Consider the following 21456-nt stretch of genomic DNA (forward strand, 5'->3'; position numbering starts at 1 on the left):
CTAGGATACCGTCTTTCTTGTCGAGGGTATCTTCTTTCCTCTCGAGGATATCATCTCTCTTCCCGAGGATATCATCTCTCCCTCTCGAGGATATCATCTCTCTTCCCGAGGATATCATCTCTCTTCTCGAGGATATCCTCTCTCTTCTCGAGGATATCCTCTCTCTTCTCGAGGATATCCTCTCTCTTCTCGCGGATATCCTCTCTCTTCTCGAGGATATCATCTCTCTTGTCGAGGATATCATCTCTCTTGTCGAGGATAGGGTATCATCTGTCTTGTACAGGGTATCATCTTTCTTGTACAGGGTATCATCTTTCTTGTACAGGGTATCATCGGCTTTGGCTTCTTGATCACTTGTCTCATCATCTTTTAAGTTACGCCTGGCATAATAATGCCTTAAGAAAGGTGACAACAAATCTAACCGATCACCGAAGGGTTTCATGAAATATTCTATAGCTCCAAGTTGGAAAGCCTTTATCATGGAAAACCAAGTAATATCCTTAGACATCACTGTAGATGGTTAAAAGTCAAAAGTTGAAAACTTGAGTAAAAATGTAAAAAGAGCAGTTACTTGATGGTTAAACAGTCCAGAGTTGTAAACTTGAGTAAAAATGTAAAAGACTAGTCACTTACTGACAAAAGGAATATCAAATTCTTCTTCGTTGAGAAAGTGCAGGAATGCAAAGCCATTCATTGGCATATGAAGCTCCATGAGGATCAAATGAATGTNTATTTCTTTTTTCAGCAAAACATCCACAGCCCTTGAAGATTCAGAGCATTTTACAANTGCATACAATTCAAGCATAAGAATTACATATTTCTCTCAAAGAATGATTACGAATAGAATATTATATATATCTAACCTTGATGAGAATTCTCTTTGCATGTTTTCTCNATTAATTCAAGAGCTTCGGGNTCAGTATCAATGACAAGGATATTAAGTTTTGGTGGAAATTTAGAGATGTCAATTGCAGAAAACGAAGTTCCGGCCATCACTCTCCACTATCACCTTAGACTAGGAATGGAAAAAGCAATTGAAAGAAATGAATACATATGGCATGGTTTAACAAAATCCAAATCCCCTACTAAACTGATCCAAGGTTGAAACAACATGAATCAAAAGACCCAGCAAATTTCAGCAGANGCNAATGTTAGACAAATGTCACAGCTCAAACTAAATCAAACTAAAACAATAAAGCATCTTACATCATACTACCACAATTAATCATACTAAATAAGATTCTTCATTCAAACCAGAAACACCATCTCTTGAGGGACCTAGACAAAAATGCACCTAGAAATCGAGACCTCACATTCCATTAAAATCCAAAACACCATCAAAACCCTAAAACGGTAAACAAACATGTGCAAAATTATATATATCAATGGATTTTGGTATCATTCATAATGTATGCTGTTATGATGATAAACATCATAACATGTGCAAAACTGCTTTGTGCACTGACCTCGTCGGAGATACCGATTCTCCTCTTCTACCACTGGAACCCTACGGAAAACGATAGCACGATTCAGAAATATAAGAGTTATTTGACGAGGAGATACTTGGAGAGATAATAAAAAGTTTTAACTCTTTTTTAAAATATTTATATATTGTAACAACACTTTATTGAAATAATTTTTTTTTCTATAATTAAGAGATTCAGTGATATATTTGAGTTTTTAAAATATCCTTATTTAAAAAAGATATTCTTTTAATTTTTTTAAATTGTTTATGGCTTTNTTAGTTTTTATTTTATTTTGTGTGTTTTTTGTTTTGTTTATTTATCGTCTTGAAGTTTTAATTATTTTTTATGTGTTTTTTAATTTATTTTTAATGACTTCTGGTTTTGTAAGTTTTTAATTTTTTTTTATTTTGGTTATTTATTGTTTTTAAATTTAGTTAATGTGTTCATAGTAAAGTGCAAAAGTATCTACATTTAATTTTATATAAAGATGAATATATATTGAATGAATCATAATTCAATCCGATTTAGGAACAATTTTTTATATTGTTTCGGTAGTTGTATGGTCAATTTGTTTCTTAAAATAATTTATAAGATAAGAATTTATATGCGGTTTTAACACACAAATTCATTCAAAAATTGGATAGTATGTTTTCTTTTAGTTTGAAATATTAATTTCATTTTATATCGTTTCTTCAGCTCAAAATACTATTTCTCATACTATTTTTGGAACTCAAACATGTTTAAATGACTTTAGATCTAAAAAATTTATGTAATATTATTAATGTAAAAAAATTTATGTAGTATAGTTTTGGTTTTTTCTAAACTCGAATTTTCTTTATTTTACTTTTTAATATTTTAATTACACAATATTTTATTCCAAATTTGGGTAGAAACACAATTTTTCCGAAATATTCATTTTTTTTTTAAAAAAAGAAAACCTCATTTAGCTTGTGTATGAGTTAAAATAAAATATTAAATATTGTTCCTCAATTCTAATACATTATTCCTCCATTCTAATTTCTCACATATATAGCCTCTAACCTCATTTAGTTTTTAATATGTAAAAATATTTTCAAAGTAATATTTTGGATCACTGATTTAAATCTACATTAAAACATGTTCGGTATAGAAAACTATTTTAACTCTTCATTCTATATTAAAGAAACTAACCTATGGCATCATAAATGGAGAGAATATTAAAAAAACTTCATCGTATAAATTAGNTTTTTTGTTTTGTAAAATTAGTTGTTTTTATTACTTAAATAATCATATATTTTTATAATAAGAATTCACACTAAGGATTGCAATGAATTAATGAAAGTAATGAACTATTTTAATAGCAATAATAATTTTATATTCTTCTCAGTCTCTTTGTTTAGTAGCTGCACCTTTTTGTTTCTTGTGGTTGTGAAAGGTATCATCTTTCTTAGTACTGGGCATATGTAACTAAACCATACTAAAGTATACTAAATTATATAGTTAACTATATTTATAATATATTAAAAGAAACTAAACTATTTATATTAAATAAATAGTTCAATTAACTAATAACTAATCTTTTCAAGATTATCTTTGTACGTCCATATGTTACATGCAGGATATAATTTTTACATATTATTTATTAAAAAAAAATTCATATTTAACACAAATCATTTATCAGAAATTAATGTAATTTCAAGAATAGATTATTTGAAGTTTGTTTTATTTAAAAAGTTTACTCTTAAACCTCTAAAAATACTTTAGATTTATTTCAAACCTTATTATATTAATAAAATTAAATAACTTTATAATATTTTCTACAAACAAATAATTAAAATTAACATATATAATTCTAATAATTTTTTTTTCCTTTATGCTTTTATTCTTTTCCTTAATTTTCTTTCTTCAAAACTTACGCGTAACTCCAAGAGAAAAAATATATTTAATTTAATGAAAAATTATTCTTACAAAATATAAAATATATTTTCTTTAAATTATATTTGTCTCACAATCTTTCATTTTCTTTTATATCATAAATTATAAAGATAAATTAGATATATAATTTAGTTTAACCATAAAACTAATTTTTTAAATGATTTGAATATATATATATATATATATATATATATATATATATATATATATATATATATAACACTTTTATTTTTAAGTATGATACCGTATAATACAAGATATTCAAAATATTTATGATGAAGAATAATTTCATCTCAATTTTTATTTTTTAACAAAATAACAATAATAATTATGAAATTAAATAATAAATAATGAATAATGATGAAATAATCAATATTAAACCATTTATGTTGTCATGTTAAAAACTTAAATAGACGACTAGATGAAAATTAGATTGTTAGGTAAGTAGTAATTCAAAATTATAATTATAAGATTAAATAAAATATGTATAACAAAATATTATATCTCAATTACAACAGAAAAAACGTCAACCTACNTATAGGATCAATTTCAATGACATAATCTTTAATAATGAGTGAGTATTCACAGTTTAGTTTATAAAGTTAATTAACTAAGTTTAGTTTCTGTAATCTGAACTAAAAAAATGGTATAATTTATCCAACCTTAATCTTTCTTGTGGAGGGTATTATTGGCTTCAACTTCAAATTNAGAATTATTACTTTTCTCACTTATCTTATCATCATCCAAGCTATCAATATTTTTCTTGTTGCGTCTCAGGAATATATGATGCTTGAACATAGGTGACCACAAATTTAACCAATAGTCATCATCGAAGGGTTTCTTCAAATAATCGCAAGCTCCAAGATCGAAAGCCTTCGTCATGGAAATCGAACTAAAATCCTCAGACATCACTACATATGGTTAAACACTCAAAACTTAAAAACTTGAATAAAAATGTAAAAGATTAGTTCGTTGAACAGTAAAAAGTTTAAAACTTGAGTAAAAATGTAAAAGACTAGTTACTTACNGGCAAAAGGAATATCAATTTCTTCTTTACTGAGAAATTGCAGGAATTCATAGCCATCCATCATTGGCATATGAAGCTCCATGATGATCAAATGAATGTCTATTTCTTTTTTCAGCAAAACATCCACAGCACTTGAAGATTCAGTGCATATTATAACTGCACATAATTCAAGCATAAGAATTACATATTTNTCTTAAAGAATGATTACGAATAGAATATTATATATATCTAACCTTGATGAGAATCCTCCTTGCATGATTTCTCGATGAATTCAAGAACTCTGAGATCAGTGTCAATGACAAGGACATTAAGATTGGATGGAAANTCAGAGATGTCAATTGCAGAAGAAGAAATTNCGGCCATCACTCTTCACTATCACCTTATAATGGAGAAAGCAAATGAAAGAAATGAATACNTATGGCATGGTTTAACAAAATCCAAATCCTCTACTAAACTGATCAAAGGTTGAAACAACATAAATCAAATAGGAACCCTAAAAAGGTAAACAAACATGTGCAAAATTATATATATCAATGGATTTTGGTATCATTTATAATGTATGCTAACATGTGCAAAATTGTTTTGTGCACTAACCTCGTCGGAGGTACCGATTATCCTCTTTCTACCACTGGAAACCTAGAGAAGACGATAGCACCATTCAGAAATTCGTCGGAGTTTTCATTTTCTTTTTACTTTTGCATAAGTCCTTAATCTTTGAATAATTAAGGGCGAAAGAATTTAATAGCTAAAGTTCTTAATTGTCCCCACGTTTAGAGATAAATACTGAATTTTAGAAAGACACGTCGAGTTTCAAAATTGGTTTTCTTAAAGTANTAGATTTCAAAATTCTGTTAAGGAGCACAGTGAATTTTGAAATTTAGATAAATATTATATCGAATTTNAATCTTTAACTGAATTTTGAAATCTAATATATTTTTTAATTAGATTTTGAAATTTGGTTTTTATTTTTGTATATTTTTTATTCTTTTAAAAATTATTTTTAATAGTTTATGGTTTTGTTAGTTTTTTTATTTTATTTTATTTTGTATTTTTTGTTTTGTTTAATTACNGTCTGGAAATTTTAATTATTTTTTATGTGTTTTTTAATTTATTTTTAATTACTTCTAGTTTTGTAAGTTTTTATTTTATTTATTTTATGTATTTTTATTTTGGTTATTTATTGTTTCAAAATTTAATTAATGTGTTCTTGTACTATATACTTATTTGATTATTGTCACATAACACTCATTGTTTTATTTGAACTGAAGATTCCTAATCATATCAACAAACATGAGTATTCAATAGATTTTAACTTCCTAACCAAATGAACACATCCTGGTTATGATATTCATACATTATCTTCAATACTCGTCTTGTGTCAAATATACTTTGTTGAACATCATATTTGTATTTCCTTTACCTCCCACTTTTTTCATATCCTAAAATATATGTCTTTCCCCCAAGTTAACAATTAACTTTATGAGATTGTACAACAACAAAACCAATATAAAAAAAATCTCTAAAACCAAAATTAACTCATAACGTGTGAAAAATGATCAGTTGAAAAGAAAAGAAACCCTCATGAACCACTGTAGGTATCCCTAAACACAATCAGACGAAAATGAGGTCAATGTTACATGCTTGATAATGTGGTCTACATAGTGCAGTCAGACAACATTGATGGCTAGTATGCATGCCTCTATAACAACATGTGGCGGTCGTGTGATAATTTGTTGAAACCCAAATTGCCTCAAGACACGTTCAGGAAAAATGATAGTAAAGCCTCTCGTCAATCTTGTTCCACACAAAAAACTTATAGATGCCCAGAAATAGACGAGTGACCTAATATGACACATACGAGTACCAAATCATTGCATTGTATGTGAGGCCATCTAGTTGTGACCTCGCCTCTACTAGACTATAAGTTTGCCTCAACATCACCCAACGAGCGACACACAGTTTGTCTTCATTGTAAGAAGACAATACACACCTCCTTCCCATCCCAGGAAAGTGCTCATAAATCCAACTCTATGAAAAACTTTAATTAATCATTCATCAACAACATTGAAACAATTAGAGGAAATCAAAGTACAAATGATATTTGTACTCGTAAAAAAGTCAAATATCACGCCATTTGCTTTATTGAAGCCAAGCATATTGTACATGTGCGCTAGTGCAACAACGTCCCATGCATATCGATTACATGCATGTAAATCTTTGAACAACAATAGTTAAGACACGCGAATGGACGTGTCACTTTTTCTAGCAAAAATAGTGCATCCAACAAGATGCAACAAATATGCTCAAGCAGCGTACTCCATTTGTTGTTGCTTATAAAACGCATCGTACTTTTTTTTTAGCCAACTCAGTCTCACTCTTGGATCACATGCTTCTATCATCTCAACACCAGCCCTATTACGATCCATGCCTAGAAGCTCAACAATGACCAATCAAGCATTTTCAAACTTCAACTCCTCGATATTACAAAATTGTCATATAATCGGAAGGTGCAACAAAAATGACACATCATCCAATGTCACAAACATTTCACCCACTAGAAGATGGAAAGTGCTAGAGTCAAAGTGTCATCTCTTAATGAATGCCAACAATAAACCTTATTTGCGTAGTCATACGAAATATCCATGAGAGGCATCAAACCAGAATTCAACATAAATTGTTGAATTCTCTCGTTACAGGATCCAAATTTATTTAACTTTTCACTCAGAGATTAACTTGATCTCTCCTCGATCCTACACAATCATATTGAATATAAAATTTATTAAAATTAAACAATAGTCATTAAAATTCAAGTTTTGCACTAACCTGAGTATACCATAAGGCACAAACAATATGTTGAATATAATGCATTAACAAAGAAGGATCTTGTGAACCTTCTGTAAATCCACCAACTTCCTTTTCTATTTGAAGAATATCTTCATGCTCTTCCTTCTCAACATGCTGCTCAACTAGATGTTCTTGAAGTGAACGATCTTCTACATAAACACCAATATCAGTTACTTCACACTTACATAAACACCAATATCAGTTACTTCACACTTTTTTACGAGCTGATGTCGTAAGTCTTCTTTTTTCTTCCTGAATAAATAGATGCATTTCGGGTTCTTGTCGTTCCTAAATAAATTGATTTTTGCAATTATACTATGCTATAAAGAAGTAGTTGCCTACTTATGTTTTTGTACACATTTCTCGTACCTTTAATTCTGACATTTTTCTCTCTTTTCTTATATTCTTCTATCAATACTTACAATAAGTTAAATTCAAATTTAATTTTAAATCATATGCAATTAATTTCGCTGGAATATACTACATGCATCATGGTGTCAATGCAAAGTATTACATGTTTTTGAAAAAAAAAAAAGATAATGTGATACCCTTTTTACTCTCAAACCCAAATGAAAACTCTGTTTGACAATAAAATATTAAATTAAGATATTTAATTATATATTTTAATTTGATCTTATATATAAAGATGAAAGAATTTCATTGGAACAAGAGCTATGAGTGGTGTAAAGAGTTGAAATATGATTGTAGGATATTGAAGAAAGCTATAATAGAGCCTCAGCATTATATTATTGAATCATATAATAAGGTGAATACATGTAACGAATGAACTAGAGGGTCCCTAAGAACAAATTTTCTAATATATAAATAGATAAATAGAAGTGCAGCAGGGGTTTCATTGCTAGAATTTCAAGTAATTCAACGCAATTCATTTGAAACCCCATAACCATCACGATGAGATTTCTGCCATCTCCATGCAATCCTCAAACTCTGTTGAAGATCAGTGTACTTAGCACTCCAATCCAGTTCACGTTTGATCTTTCTTGGGTCACTGTACACCTCAGCATAATCACCAGGACGACGAGGAAGGAATTCCACTTTAATGTCCACCCCTGTCGCCTTTTTACAAGCTTCCACAAACTGCTTCACTGAACTACCTGATAAACATACACTAATACTATAATCAAACGTACAAGGTTGTTTTGTTTTGTTTTGTTTGGTTTGATTGGTTCAGAATATGTTTTCTGCTGTTTTCATCATCAAAGTGTTTAACTTACCCTTTCCAGTGCCAACATTGTAGATTCCAACTTTAGCAGGTTGTGCCTTTTCTAGAGCTTTCACATGAGCATCGACCAGGTCAGTTACATCGATATAATCTCGTATGCAAGTTCCATCAGCCGTCTTATAGTCTGTTCCTCTTACCTGCATAGTGCCACCACCCAATCAACAACCTACAGCTACTAAAACAATCAAATGCAAACTTTATTCAACTTTTCATTATACAAAACAAAACACAGTCTGACTTCTATAAAGAATTCCTTTTCAGCCATGTAAGAGAAAAAAAGAATGAAAATTTCAGTATCAGCATACCTTTAAACCAGGTATAATACCACGAGCAGCATCAAAGCAAGCCCCTGATATTCGACCTTGCTCTCGCAGTTCAGGCCTAGGAGCCTCACCCAAATTTCCATTTGGGTCTGATCCAATCACGTTGAAATATCTGGTAGTTTCCCAAAGAAAACTTATAAAGAATACCAGCACAGATAATTCTAAAAACCTTAGTTAAAACTCAAATTGTATATGATCATACTAACATGAGGTAGGAAGTTTTGTAAAGCCAAAAAATCCAAATACAATAAAGGAACAACATGTCGGAAGCTCCATAAAAATTTCCCAAAAAGTGCACTGATTAAATTGATCAATAATCCCATTTGCTAGGTTCCATATATTTCAGATACAGTAAGAATCACTTAAGTTACAACTTTTGCAACAAAGGGCACTCGGAATAAGATATAAAAAGCTCTTTTGAAATGAAGGGAAATATGTAAATCCAAAATACAAACCTCAGTATCATTATTGCCATGTCTGAGGTTTTAGAGAAATCAAGGATGATATCTTCAGCCATCTTTTTGGCTTTTCCATATGGATTTATTGGGACCTATATATAGAAATAGAACATCAATGTTAACTCCAAATCTCCTCGAGCCTAAAGCCAATTCAGGATGCAATGAAAAACATAAAATGTTTTCAACCAACCCCCATAATTCAACTATCCTTGGATTCCCACCTGCTGCGTTTCCTCTGTAATGGGCATCTTTTCAGGTTCCCCGTATGTTGCACATGTACTAGAATATATCAATGTCTTCACATCATGTTTGGCCATAGCCTCCAATACCAACAAAGTGTTTGATGTAATATTGTGATAATACCTACCAAACATGCAAATTCGAAATACATTAAATTATTATTAAAGTAAAACCGAAATTGGTCAATTCATAAAATACCATTCTTGTAACAACAAATTGCCCAACTCTATCAACAAATTCATATCTAATTCCAAAAAGCAGCAATATCAATAACATAATTCATTCTTAGAGTAGCCATAGCAAATATAGGTGTACTCAAACAAAAACATCCTCTAGATAAAGATGGTTATAGAATAGTCCAACTTATTTATAACTAGTCTGGTATTCATTGCAAACATTATTTCAATAAGAACAACAAATAGAAATACACACGTATCTTGCATTACACTTTGTGTCTAAAGTGTGTTTACAGATTCAATGCGTGAATTTATTGACAAAAGCAAGACCATAACAGAAATCTGTGTGTCAATTCAGATAATGCTTAAAATGTCAATGAGTATCTAAAAAGCTAATACGTGATCTACAATACTTAGATATAGATGTTTGAAATTAGAAACTGAGCACAAGTGCCTTCCACAACTTATTCAGCTGAGATTAACATGAATGAACAAAATTCAGAAGTGCTTACTTAAGAGGATCCATTGTGCTTTCTCCCACGTATGCAACAGCAGCAAAGTGCATGACAGCATCAAATTTGTTCTCCAAAAATATTTTTTCAACCTAATAACCAGTAAAATAAACAATCTTTCAAGGTCCTTCCCCACACATGCCAAAAGAACAACAAAAAGAGTGACACCGAAGTATTTCTAGTAACAAACACTGTAAGCATACAGATTTTTTATCTCCCAAGTCAGCATAAATAAATTGAAGTCTTCCAGGTTCTGGAAATAATCCTTGAAGAACCTTGACGGCACCCAAATTTCCACGTGAAAGATTGTCCTGCCAAGAAAAAGAAAATGTCAGGTCTGTAACAATACACTGAGCAGTGCATTTGGCTTTATCANAAAATGAACTTTTATGAATTGACATACTACTATGGTGACACGATGATTATCGCTCAAAAGTCTTAGAGTAGCATGTGAACCAATAAATCCTGCACCTCCTGTTACTAAAACATGAGTGACACCAGGTTCATGGATGGCAAACTGCAAAGGGAGGAGAAATAAAACTTAAGGATAGCTAGATGAATAAAAGAAAAAAGGTACAGTGAATTCGATACATAAAGTAGCAATGAGATTGGGCAAGTGAAAGAAGAAAATTATGACTGAAAAGTAAACACCATATAACAACTCTCAACTATTCCTGTTAGGGATATCTGTATGCATGGGTATCTGTTATGCAGTCAGTTAGGTCTGCATGGTTTTGTTACTCATGTATATCTCTACATATACCTTCCTGTATCAAGCTTTGATCATTCTTTGTTTTCCTTTTCCACCGCTTATCTCTAAACCTTAAAATTCCTTTCCCCTAATTTCTTTATATCTTTCTCATCTCTCTAACAACACTGCTGAACACCAACTGAACAATTTTAATGCATCTTTCAAATATGTTATAAAAAAGGCCAAAGAAATTTAAACAGAACTTATGTATCTATTGCAATGTACTCATATGTATTATAACAGGGTTTATACCCATATCTCTTGTTGTTAGGTAGGTACAAATGTATTATAAAACCTCACTACAATAAATAATATAATCCAATATACAGATACAACAAGCATGACCGGTGCACTAGTAACATCTATAGTTGACCACGGTAATAGTGTGTAGCATTTTAATGGTGTCAATGGTATAAGGATTACCGGACTAGAGGAATTCAAAGATGGAGTTCGCTTGATCATGATAATACATAGTGTTGTTAACACAGCAGCAAGAAATACTTTCCCAACAAAATTGCCCTTCCGTTTTGGATCTGGATAATCCAAACCTAAAGGACAGAAAAACGGAAACTACATTTTCAAACTCCAAGTATATTACGAGTGAGCCAAAATAATAACAAAACACGGAACAAATTACTGGAGATTGACCATTATGAACTCACAAACACCTTGTAGTCAATTATATATATGCACTGCAACTAGTCTATACTATAGTCAAGTCATACAAAAGGTAAAGCTTTTCATTCCCATTTTCAAACTGATTAATACTTTTAACCAACCAAGCTTCATTTGAAGGGGAAAATATAAAAAGTTACCACCATTTGTGCTGAAATTTATAGGAGAGAATTATACCTCCCATTGTTGTAGCTCTGACTGTCCTTGGCTGATTTCTGGACCTGCCAAAATTTAGCATTTGCAGAACCCCTTTCTTTTAGTGTGTAGAATGAGATCTTATTCCTTAATATCAATTAACAAATCAAGCTCCACTCCCGACATTGAGAGACATGCTGCACTTAAAGTCACACCATTTGAGACATTTTCTCCTCCAGAATGGAGAACAACCCAAAGAAGTAAAAAAAGGAAAAGCCATCTAACAAGAAAATATAAACCAAGGAAAGGATTGAATCCAAAAGAACAGTGAAGTAAAAACAACAAGGGTTAAAATTAGGGGAGTGAAGTGGGGCGGGGGCGGCAAATTCAGCCAATGAAAACACGTATAATTCAAATAACCACAACACTTTTGTGCACAAAACAGAACTTCTGCAATTTACAAATGTATAAACAAAATTGACACACGGTGAACCAAAGAGAAGGCATTCAGAATTCCAAGATCCACAGAAATCAGTATAAGAACAAATAAAACATAAAATAAAAGCAAAGAGATGCACAAAGCAGAAAGTTAGGTTCTGCATAACTCATTACTCATAGCACTAACAAAATACATGCACGCCAATTTGTTCCTCAAAGCATTAAAGGCGAAGGAAACATGGGAAAAACGAATCCCCCAAGAAGCCCGCATTGCTATTTAATAATCATTGTGAAAAAGACTGCAGATTTTTTAACAAACCCAGAAGAAACCACATTTTCATGATCCAACACAAGACAACAGCGAAGAAAAACACGGAGCAAATTAAAATTCAGAACCACACAAAATTCCCAGAAAAGAAAGAGGAGTTGGAAGCTAAAGTATCGCAGAGGAAGGCGTTCATCAGAAGCAGACCCATAACCGCAGTGAGAATTACCTGAAGGAAAAAGAATGCAGAAAGAAAAACGCAAGCTTTGGGTGACCCAAAAGATATTAATAGAAGAAAGAAGATTGAAGAGGTAAAAAGAAGAGGAGAAAAATATGTAGGAGAAGAGAAGGTGGAGAGAAAGATGTAGAAAATGGAAAGTGAGTAGCAAAGGGGTCCAAAATTGAAGGGTGGTCTTGAGAGCCTTGAATATTGATGAAGAGAGAGAGAAGCGGGGAGTTCTGTGCGTGCAGTCCATGTTGTCGAATCGTTAGAGGGAGAGAGAGAGAAAGAGAGAGATGCCACCCTGAATCAAAGGAACAACAACACAACATCATCATACCATACGCCTATTTTCTTTTTATATTTCTTGTTACCTGCATCATCATATTAACTTATTAATCATTTATTTATTTATTCAATTAATGGAAGGATCAAGTTCAATTACTTTATCAAATTTTCATTTATATAATAAATAACATGACTGTAAAAAATTATTACATACATATTTTTAACATATCAAATTTACTAATTGGAGTCAATTTCTGGACCAAAGTCTACATTTTAAGTTTTATGACTACAAAAAAATCAATTCACAATATTTTTCTGAAACTATTTAAATTAAAATTTGATCTGATAGATATCTAAATTAGGAAAAATATTTAAATTTATTATATGACAGAATTTATTTAATTCATTTTAGAGTTAGTACTTTAAACAAGAAAAGAGCTTTTTTAGTGTCCAATGATGTGCGAACATTTGTGTTGTACTATAAGCGAGGTACGCGGGACGGTTCCGATTTAATTACAACATACGTTGCATCATAAGGAGCAGGTTTTTCTACTTTGGGACCTACGTGTCCTCACTTAGTGTGTTTTCTTACGAAGATAGCGAGAATTGCTGAAGATATGGATTTACAAAAACTTTTTGTTCGTTTGTGTTTATATGCGAATGAGTGAAAGCGTAGATTTGTGGAAGAAAACACTTTTTTTCATCTTCGTTTATGAGCACGGATTTACCATTATTTATGGTCATTTTTCTGTTTTATTCTTATATATTATTTTTTTAATGTAATAATAATAGTCCTTTCTTCGAGAGCATAGAGGAAAACATTTTTCACAAAAACATAAATTAATAATAATAATAATAAATAATAATAATAGGAAAATGATATATGAACAACAACTTTTGACAACATTTTGACATGGGACACGTGTCAAAATGTGAATGGTCCACGTGGAAAAAAAAATTAAAAATAAGAATGATGTGGAAATAGAATTGGGGAAAAGTTTGAAAATAGGGAAGTTCATTTTTACATTTCAGAATTTGAATATGAGGCAAGATGAGAGAGAACTCAAGCTTAGAGAGAGAAAGTGAACCCTAGAGTGAGTCCCGCTCCCTCCCACCCAGCCAACCTGCCTCTTCCAACAAATGTGCCGATGCAAGTGTGGTCCGTCGGAGTTCCGTGTGACGAAGTGGTGTTCGTTCCGGTGACCGGCGACGTTGGAAGCTTTGATTGGAACCGCCACCAACATTAAAGGTTGGTTTAGTTTGTTTAAATTTGTTAGGGCATTTATGTGTTGTTGTGTTTTTTGGGCATTTTTCAAAGTATGGTTTAGTGTGGGTTGAAGTTGTGTAGAAGATTTAGTGGTTGATGGCGTTTTTAGGTGGAAAGTATGAAGTTTTTTTCTAATTTTTTTGACCATTTACTGGTTTAGTTCTTTCGACACAATTATTATGTCATTTATATACAATTCCATGTCCAAGGAACCATTTTTTGTAAAACTCATGGTGCAGAAACTGCAGCGGTAACAAAGGCAAAATAAGTGGGGACTTCATGCAAATGTTTTGCACAACCAGGTCAACTACGTTGCAGGTACAACACTTGCACACTCCAAGCCAACCAAACTTGTAAGTTTTTAATGTTTATTTCTGCAAATAAAAAATTTTATTGTTTCATTGATATGTTAAATAACATTATTTGTATCTTGGACTTTGTTTGATGTAGATATGATTGTGGAGTTATTGTTTTGAAATTTATGGAGTTGTGGGATGGTGTTGAGAAATACGAAGGCAACACAATGCCCACTTAAAGAACTGTAAGTTATACAAATTTTCATTATTGGGAGCTTTGATACAAGATGTTGCATTTTATTGATATGTTGTGCATTTATCTCTTTGCAGGAGGAACTGCAACAGGTTAGGGAGAAGTGTGTCTGTGATTGGATCTTGGATGTGGACAGTGTGTAGAGGGATGAAGTGTTGCAAGATTTAGGCCTTATGTAGATGTTGTTGAATAGGGATTTTTGCAATGCGATTGATGTTTTGCTTACAATATGTATTGATGTTGATTGTACATATTTGTTCTTAAGAATGTTGAAAGAAAAGTAGTTGTTACATTTATTGTTAATGAAATTTGAAAATTAGAATGATCAATGTTTAAAATGTTTGCACTGCAGTCGCACTAAATTTGGTTGTCAAGATTTATGAAATATTGTACGTACATGGTTCTATGTAGAAAGAATAATGAAAATAAATTGGCTTAAGTGGTAATGACGAAAAGAAATTAAGCACACCAAAATGAGTTCCATGTACATAGTTGACCTTCCTATACAAAAAGTTCAACTAAATAACCACTTATATTACTTTTGGTACCAGTTCTGTTCCTGCACCATGACTCTTAGTAATTATGCTTCCTTTGCCACTTATTTTTTCATAAATTGTATAAAAATTGGTTCCAAATTACTTATAATTGGAAAAAATTATGAGAAAGAAATTAGGTACTCCAAAATGAGTTTCATGTACATAGTTGACCTTCCTGTGCAAAACGTTCAACCAAAGTACGCACTTATTTTGCCTTTNGTACNAGTTCTATTCCTNCACCATGACTCTTATTATTTATGCTTCCTTTGCCACATTTTTGTTCATAAATTGTAAAAAAATTGGTTCCAAATTACTTATAATCGGAAAAAATGATGAGAAAGAAATTAGGGACTCCAAAATGAGTTTCATGTACATAGTTGACCTTCTTGTGCAAAAAGTTCAACCGAAGTACCCACTTATTTTGCCTTTGGTACCAGTTCTGTTCCTACACTATGACTCTTAGTAATTATGCTTCCTTTGCCACGTTTTTGTTCATAAATTGTATAAAAATTGGTTCCAGATTACTTATAATTGGAAAAAATGATGAGAAAGAAATTAGGCATTCCAAAATGAGTTTCATGTACATAGTTGACCTTCCTGTGCAAAAAGTTCAACTGAAGTACGCACTTATTTTGCCTTTGGTACCAGTTCTATTCCTGCGTCATGACTCTTATTAATTATGCTTCCTTTGCCACATTTTTGTTCATAAATTGTATAAAAATTGGTTCCAAATTACTTATAATCGGAAAAAGTGATGAGAAAGAAATTAGGGACTCCAAAATGAGTTTCATGTACATAGTTGACCTTCCTGTGTAAAAAGTTCAACTGAAGTACCCACTTATTTTGCCTTTGGTACCAGTTTTGTTCCTCCACCATGACTCTTAGTAATTATGTTTCCTTTACCGCATTTTTGTTCATAAATTGTATAAAAATTGGTTCCAAATTACTTATAATGGGAAAAAATGATGAGAAAGAAATTAGGCATTCCAAAACGAGTTTCATAGTCACAGTTGACCTTCCTGTGCANAAAGTTCAACTGAATTACCCACTTATTTTGCCTTTGGTACCAGTTTTGTTCCTACACTATGACTCTTAGTAATTATGCTTCGTTGGTCTATTGAACGTCCCTGATTCTGAAAGAAAATATCACAAATATGGTCAGCTCAAAAGCTCAAATTGCACAAAAAACCAGAAAAAGCAAAATGTTCATAACTTGTTTAATTTCAAGTTACAGTTCAACCAATAAGTCAAAGAAGTTGGGACTTTCTCACTTCCTAAATGAAAGCGCAGGTTTTAAGTTCACACGACGACACTCCGATAGCAATGGGTGGCTTGGTGGAGGGAAGACGAGACCGTCTAGGTTTTGCGTACAAACGACAACACTCCGTCGACATTGGGTGGTTGGGTGGAGGGAAGACGACACCGTTTATGTTTTGCCAACGAACGCCGGCAGTACGACAACACTTCGGTAACAGCGGTGGTAGGGTGGAGGGAAGACAAGTCTCTCTCTGGTTTTCACGTTCAAAGATTCTCTCTCAAATGTTTCTCAGATTACAAATTTGAAAATGAGAAAATGAAACCCAAATTTGAAACCTGTCCCCAATTCTCATTACCACATCATTCTCATATTAAAAATTCATTTTCCACGTGCACCACTCACATTTGAACACGTGTCCCGTGTCTAAATGTTGTCAAAATCTGTTGTTTACATATCACTTTTTACACTTTTTATTATTATTATTTATTTATTATTATTATTATTAATTTCAATTTAATAAATTATCACTTTTTACATTTTAATAATTAGCGTTATTTTTTTACTTTTTATAAAAAAATTTATAATTAAATATAACATTAACAATTATCATTTTATATTACATTAACATTTTGGTAATATTTAATTTTTACCTATTAAAAATATTTTAAATCTCTCACATCAATCAATTCTTACACTAATTTTAAGAAACTTTACTTCCAAATCTACTCTCAATTATCCAAAAATCCAATAAAAAAAACAACAAAAAAATTACTCTCAAATCCACTCAAATCCATTCAAATCATCTTCCTCAAATCATCTCCCCCAAATCACATCAACCGAAGCCTTTAAATTAATTTTCAGTTTTTATTAAATTTTATATATATAGTACTTTTATATTTTATAATACATTTTTAAAAGATTTCCAGTATATACGTATTTACTTTTAATATTAGATAGTTTATTTTCATTCTTATTTTTCCTATTAAAAATAAAAAAGTATAAACTATATATTTTAAAGAATTTCTTTTTATACATTATTATGAATAACTATTGTTAAAAAGTAAAAGAATATGAACTGTCAGTGCCATGTCTATTGCTAGCTTTAATAATGTGTTTAATGTTATATGAAAACTTATGTCTTATGTCGAAAACTTATGTGGTGTTGATTTCAAAGATTTCTTTTTTCTTTTTAAATTTCTATAAAGTATTATACTATATACACGTGTGTTCCATTCATGCAAACATTTACTTAAGTGGTTGGTAGATAAAATAATGAGATTTATAAAAAGGAAAGAATAATAGGAGTGCATTATCTTTTTCCAATCCAAATAAATAACAAGTAGTTGGGTTCTAATTTAATAACTTTTAAAGTAACCACGTGCAAAACACATTCCAATTTCTTTTAATATTTATTCTCATTTATTTTAGACAACTATTGTATTTATACCACATTTATCTTCAAGATAAAATGATAATTATGTAATTTGATTCATTAAAATGCTTTTTTAATCTATATACATATTTCATTATATACAAATTTTTATCTCAAATCTATTTAGAAAGTATAATGCTTTTCTTAAAACAAACAACACCATATATTTTTTATTTTCTCAAATTCATCTATTTATTCTCTGTTAAATCTTATCTCCAATTCAAAGGCACCTGATCCAAACATAGACTTAATTTTCTTTTATCGATATAAATTACACTTTATGAAATCTTATTCTCTTAATAATCTTCTAATGAAATATTTTTAAGTAGAAATTCATAAAATTTAGTATATTATGACAAGAAGATGGTTGGCGTTTCATTCACAGATGTATAAAATTAGGATTAAATATTCGATTTTGGTTTTAGTCTCTACTCAAAACACTGATGGTTTTTAGTCTTTATTATTTTGAAACTTTCACTTTTGATCCTTAAATTTAGATGACATTAACTTTTATTTGACTTAACTAATGGTGAACCCACATTCAGATATAAATTTATTTTCTATCACTTCTTTTTTTATGAGATTAGGGTTCATAACTTTTTTAATTGGGGAAAACTAGGATTACTCCAACCATTTTACTCGAAACATTTAAATTCAAACCATTAAAGGAAAATTTGAAAATTTTGTCAATCCAGGGTTACAGACAAAGCATACCACACAGATTTTTAATGGCATTTAAGATAGCTAAAGCACTGCAACCTCCTTTCCCAGATCCTGACATATCTTCCCCAAGAACTAATTTTGCAAACCTTTCCTTCATTGCATCGATTCCTGATCCAACATTATTTCGCAGTTGTTAGAAAACGGCCAAATAAATACTAACAACAAAACCCACCAAAGTTGAAATGATAATCTTTCAATCTTTTCCCAGCCTTCACAGAATCATCAAAATTCAAAAATTGAGACTGAATTTTTAAACTTTTTCCAGTCTTTCAGTACAGAAAATATTCTAGTCCCGACTTACCAGGCTTTTTTGAACTGATGCTGGTAAATTTCGTATCTTCCAAGTGAGTAACAGGTTCATTTTCCTTCTCATCTGATTTGCGGCGTTTGGAGAATGTAGCCTTCCGAATAGGCCAACCAAGAGGAGGAGAAGCACATCCTTTGAGTTCTTGAGTCGAATCAATGGCAGAAGAAGGAAGTCCGTCTATTTTCTTCTAAAAAGAGCAGAAATATTTCCACCCATTTTTTTCTCTCTGTCATGAGCTACTTTTCTTCATTTTCTTTTCTCTCGTTCAAGGCCGTCAACTTCTTCCAACACTTCTTCCATCTCAGCTCAGGCCACCGCAGCTACAAGGCTCTTTGACAAAGAAGAACCACTCAGAGGAGTGTTGTCCGCTGCCATTTCTTCCATTAAGCAGATAGAATCACCACAAATGATAGAGGAAAAATGTCTCCACTGCAAAATGAAGAAAATATGGTTGCGGCGTAGTGTGCCATTGAAGATGAAGGAAAGATGGTTGTTGCGAGATTGATAAAAAATGAGAAACTAAGAAAGAAAAAAAAAAAAAAAGGAGAGAGAGAAAGAAGATCAACCAAATCTGGATATTTATCGACAAATTTTTACAGTGTTTACCGACAAATATTTTAGTCGTTAATTATGATGGATTTTTCCATGAGAGTTTTTTTTCGGTAATTACCGACAAATATAAGATTTCGTTGGTAAATCTTATTGACTACGTTATTCTTGTCGAATTTGGATCCATGAGTATTCCATTAGAAAAAAAGTCACCAACGAATTTTTGACATTTTTGATAGATTTTAACAGTTGATAATACTAAAGTTCTCAATTTATTTTTGACCATGTCATGATAAAATTCGTTTATAAAAAAATTTTAAAAATTCATTGTCATTGAATTTTTGAAAATTTATAACGAATTTTTAAAAATATTCGTTGGTAATTGAATTTTCAAAAATTCGTCAATTAAAAGGACATATATTTTTTTGTTAAATCTAATAAAATATGTATTATAAATAAAATAGAGATGGATGGTGAAAAAAAGAAGAATGAGAGAAAAAGAAGAGGAGGAGATGATAAAGGAAGGAGAAGAAGGAGAAGGACGAAAAAGATGAAAAAAAAAGCGATGACAATAATGACAATAACAATAGCGATGGTGATAGCACTGGTACAACAATGAAGAGGAAGATAATGAGGAGGCAGAGGTGGTGAACTCAGTAATGATTACAACGACAATAATGGAGGAGGAAGAAAAAGAAGACGTAGAAAAAAGAAATAAGAAAGAGATGAAAAATAAAAACAAATCATAATATTTACCAATAATTTTTATCAATAAATAAATATAATCATAATTACTATGAATATTTATCGTTGCATAATTACCAATAAATTTACATTATTGATAATTATTGATAAATAATTTCTGATAAATGTTTTGTCATCGCTAATTACCAGCAATCTATCAATATGAATATTGTTTTATTTAATTTTTTAGGTTTTCTAAAACTAGGAGGAGAATGTTATTTAATTCATATAAATAAATAAAAATTCTTGTGAACGCACCATCTTATAAGACGATTTTCAAAAGTATGTGTAATTATTTCTGTCGAATAACTTTTCCAAATCTTGATATTAAGTTTTGAAAAAAAGAAATCAAAGTATAGGAAAGTTAAGTAATTTTTGATGACAAATGGTTCATGATAGTAATTAATGAAAGTGAACAAACTCAAATACCTATATTAAGAATTAATTATCTTTTATTCTAGAAACGAACAAGCACTCTTATTCTGAAAACAAACAATTAAAAAAAAAAACATGGGAGAAGCTTTGAATTGCAGTTTCTAAATTAGTAAGTTATGAAGTGAGTTTTGTGCAAAGAAAGATATTAATATAAGGATAATGATATTTAGACAATATTTTTTTCACAATATTTGAACATTGATTACGAGTCAATATGTGATTGGTCAAAAATTACTCCACAATAATGTTTATTATTATTATTATTATTATTATTGATTGTGGAGTAATTTTTGACCAATCACAGATTAACACGTAATCACGTATTGTTAAAAAAATATTGTCTAAATATCATTATTCTTAATATAATTCTCTTTTTTATAAGAGAGAGGATTGTAGAAAAGTGATCGTTTAAGGTATGCCCGTAGTACATATATGGTGTTCCTCAAATTTGTTGGATTACGTGTATACAGTATATTCTTCATACGATGTTGTCGCTTAAAAGACATAATGTTGTAACACTTATTCTACTTTTAATCTCCAAAACATGGTTATCGACTCTATAAATCTAACATAGAAGAAGGAAGTTCACATCTTTTCCTGTCATCTCTTTGCACTATTTTTCTAATGAAAATTTTTCAAAAAGTTACATTTTATTTTTTATATTCTAATTATACTCTTAGT

At 30.8% G+C, this 21456-nt stretch overlaps 2 protein-coding genes across 7 annotated transcripts; both read right to left on the reverse strand.

Moving 5' to 3' along the window:
* Positions 1-4043: 4043 nt before the first annotated feature.
* On the reverse strand, positions 4044-4770 carry LOC106766448 (two-component response regulator ARR14-like). The gene is made up of 3 exons (XM_014651176.1): positions 4641-4770; positions 4408-4563; positions 4044-4291 (listed from the first exon to the last, which is right to left on the reverse strand). Exons 1-3 carry the CDS (start codon positions 4768-4770, stop codon positions 4044-4046), a joined length of 534 nt encoding a protein of 177 aa, XP_014506662.1.
* A 3164-nt stretch (positions 4771-7934) lies between these two features.
* Positions 7935-13004, reverse strand: LOC106765617 (UDP-arabinose 4-epimerase 1). Of its 6 annotated transcripts, none has more exons than XM_022783713.1 (11): positions 12697-12750; positions 11807-11850; positions 11378-11502; positions 10607-10720; positions 10407-10514; positions 10204-10295; positions 9497-9638; positions 9273-9367; positions 8800-8929; positions 8487-8631; positions 7936-8366 (listed from the first exon to the last, which is right to left on the reverse strand). In XM_022783713.1, the coding sequence occupies exons 2-11, from the start codon at positions 11811-11813 to the stop codon at positions 8128-8130; spliced, it is 1197 nt and encodes a 398-aa protein (XP_022639434.1). In that variant the 5' UTR covers positions 11814-11850; positions 12697-12750; the 3' UTR covers positions 7936-8127. The 6 variants fall into 6 exon arrangements, with proteins under 6 accessions (XP_022639433.1, XP_022639434.1, XP_014505787.1 ...); XM_014650301.2 differs by having other exon boundaries at positions 7938-8366; positions 11807-11961; positions 12697-12809; XM_014650302.2 differs by having other exon boundaries at positions 7938-8366; positions 11807-11966; positions 12697-12801.
* Positions 13005-21456: the final 8452 nt, after the last annotated feature.

The sequence above is a fragment of the Vigna radiata genome, chromosome 7, assembly GCF_000741045.1.
Source record: "Vigna radiata var. radiata cultivar VC1973A chromosome 7, Vradiata_ver6, whole genome shotgun sequence".
In the NCBI taxonomy this organism is placed as follows: domain Eukaryota; kingdom Viridiplantae; phylum Streptophyta; class Magnoliopsida; order Fabales; family Fabaceae; genus Vigna; species Vigna radiata.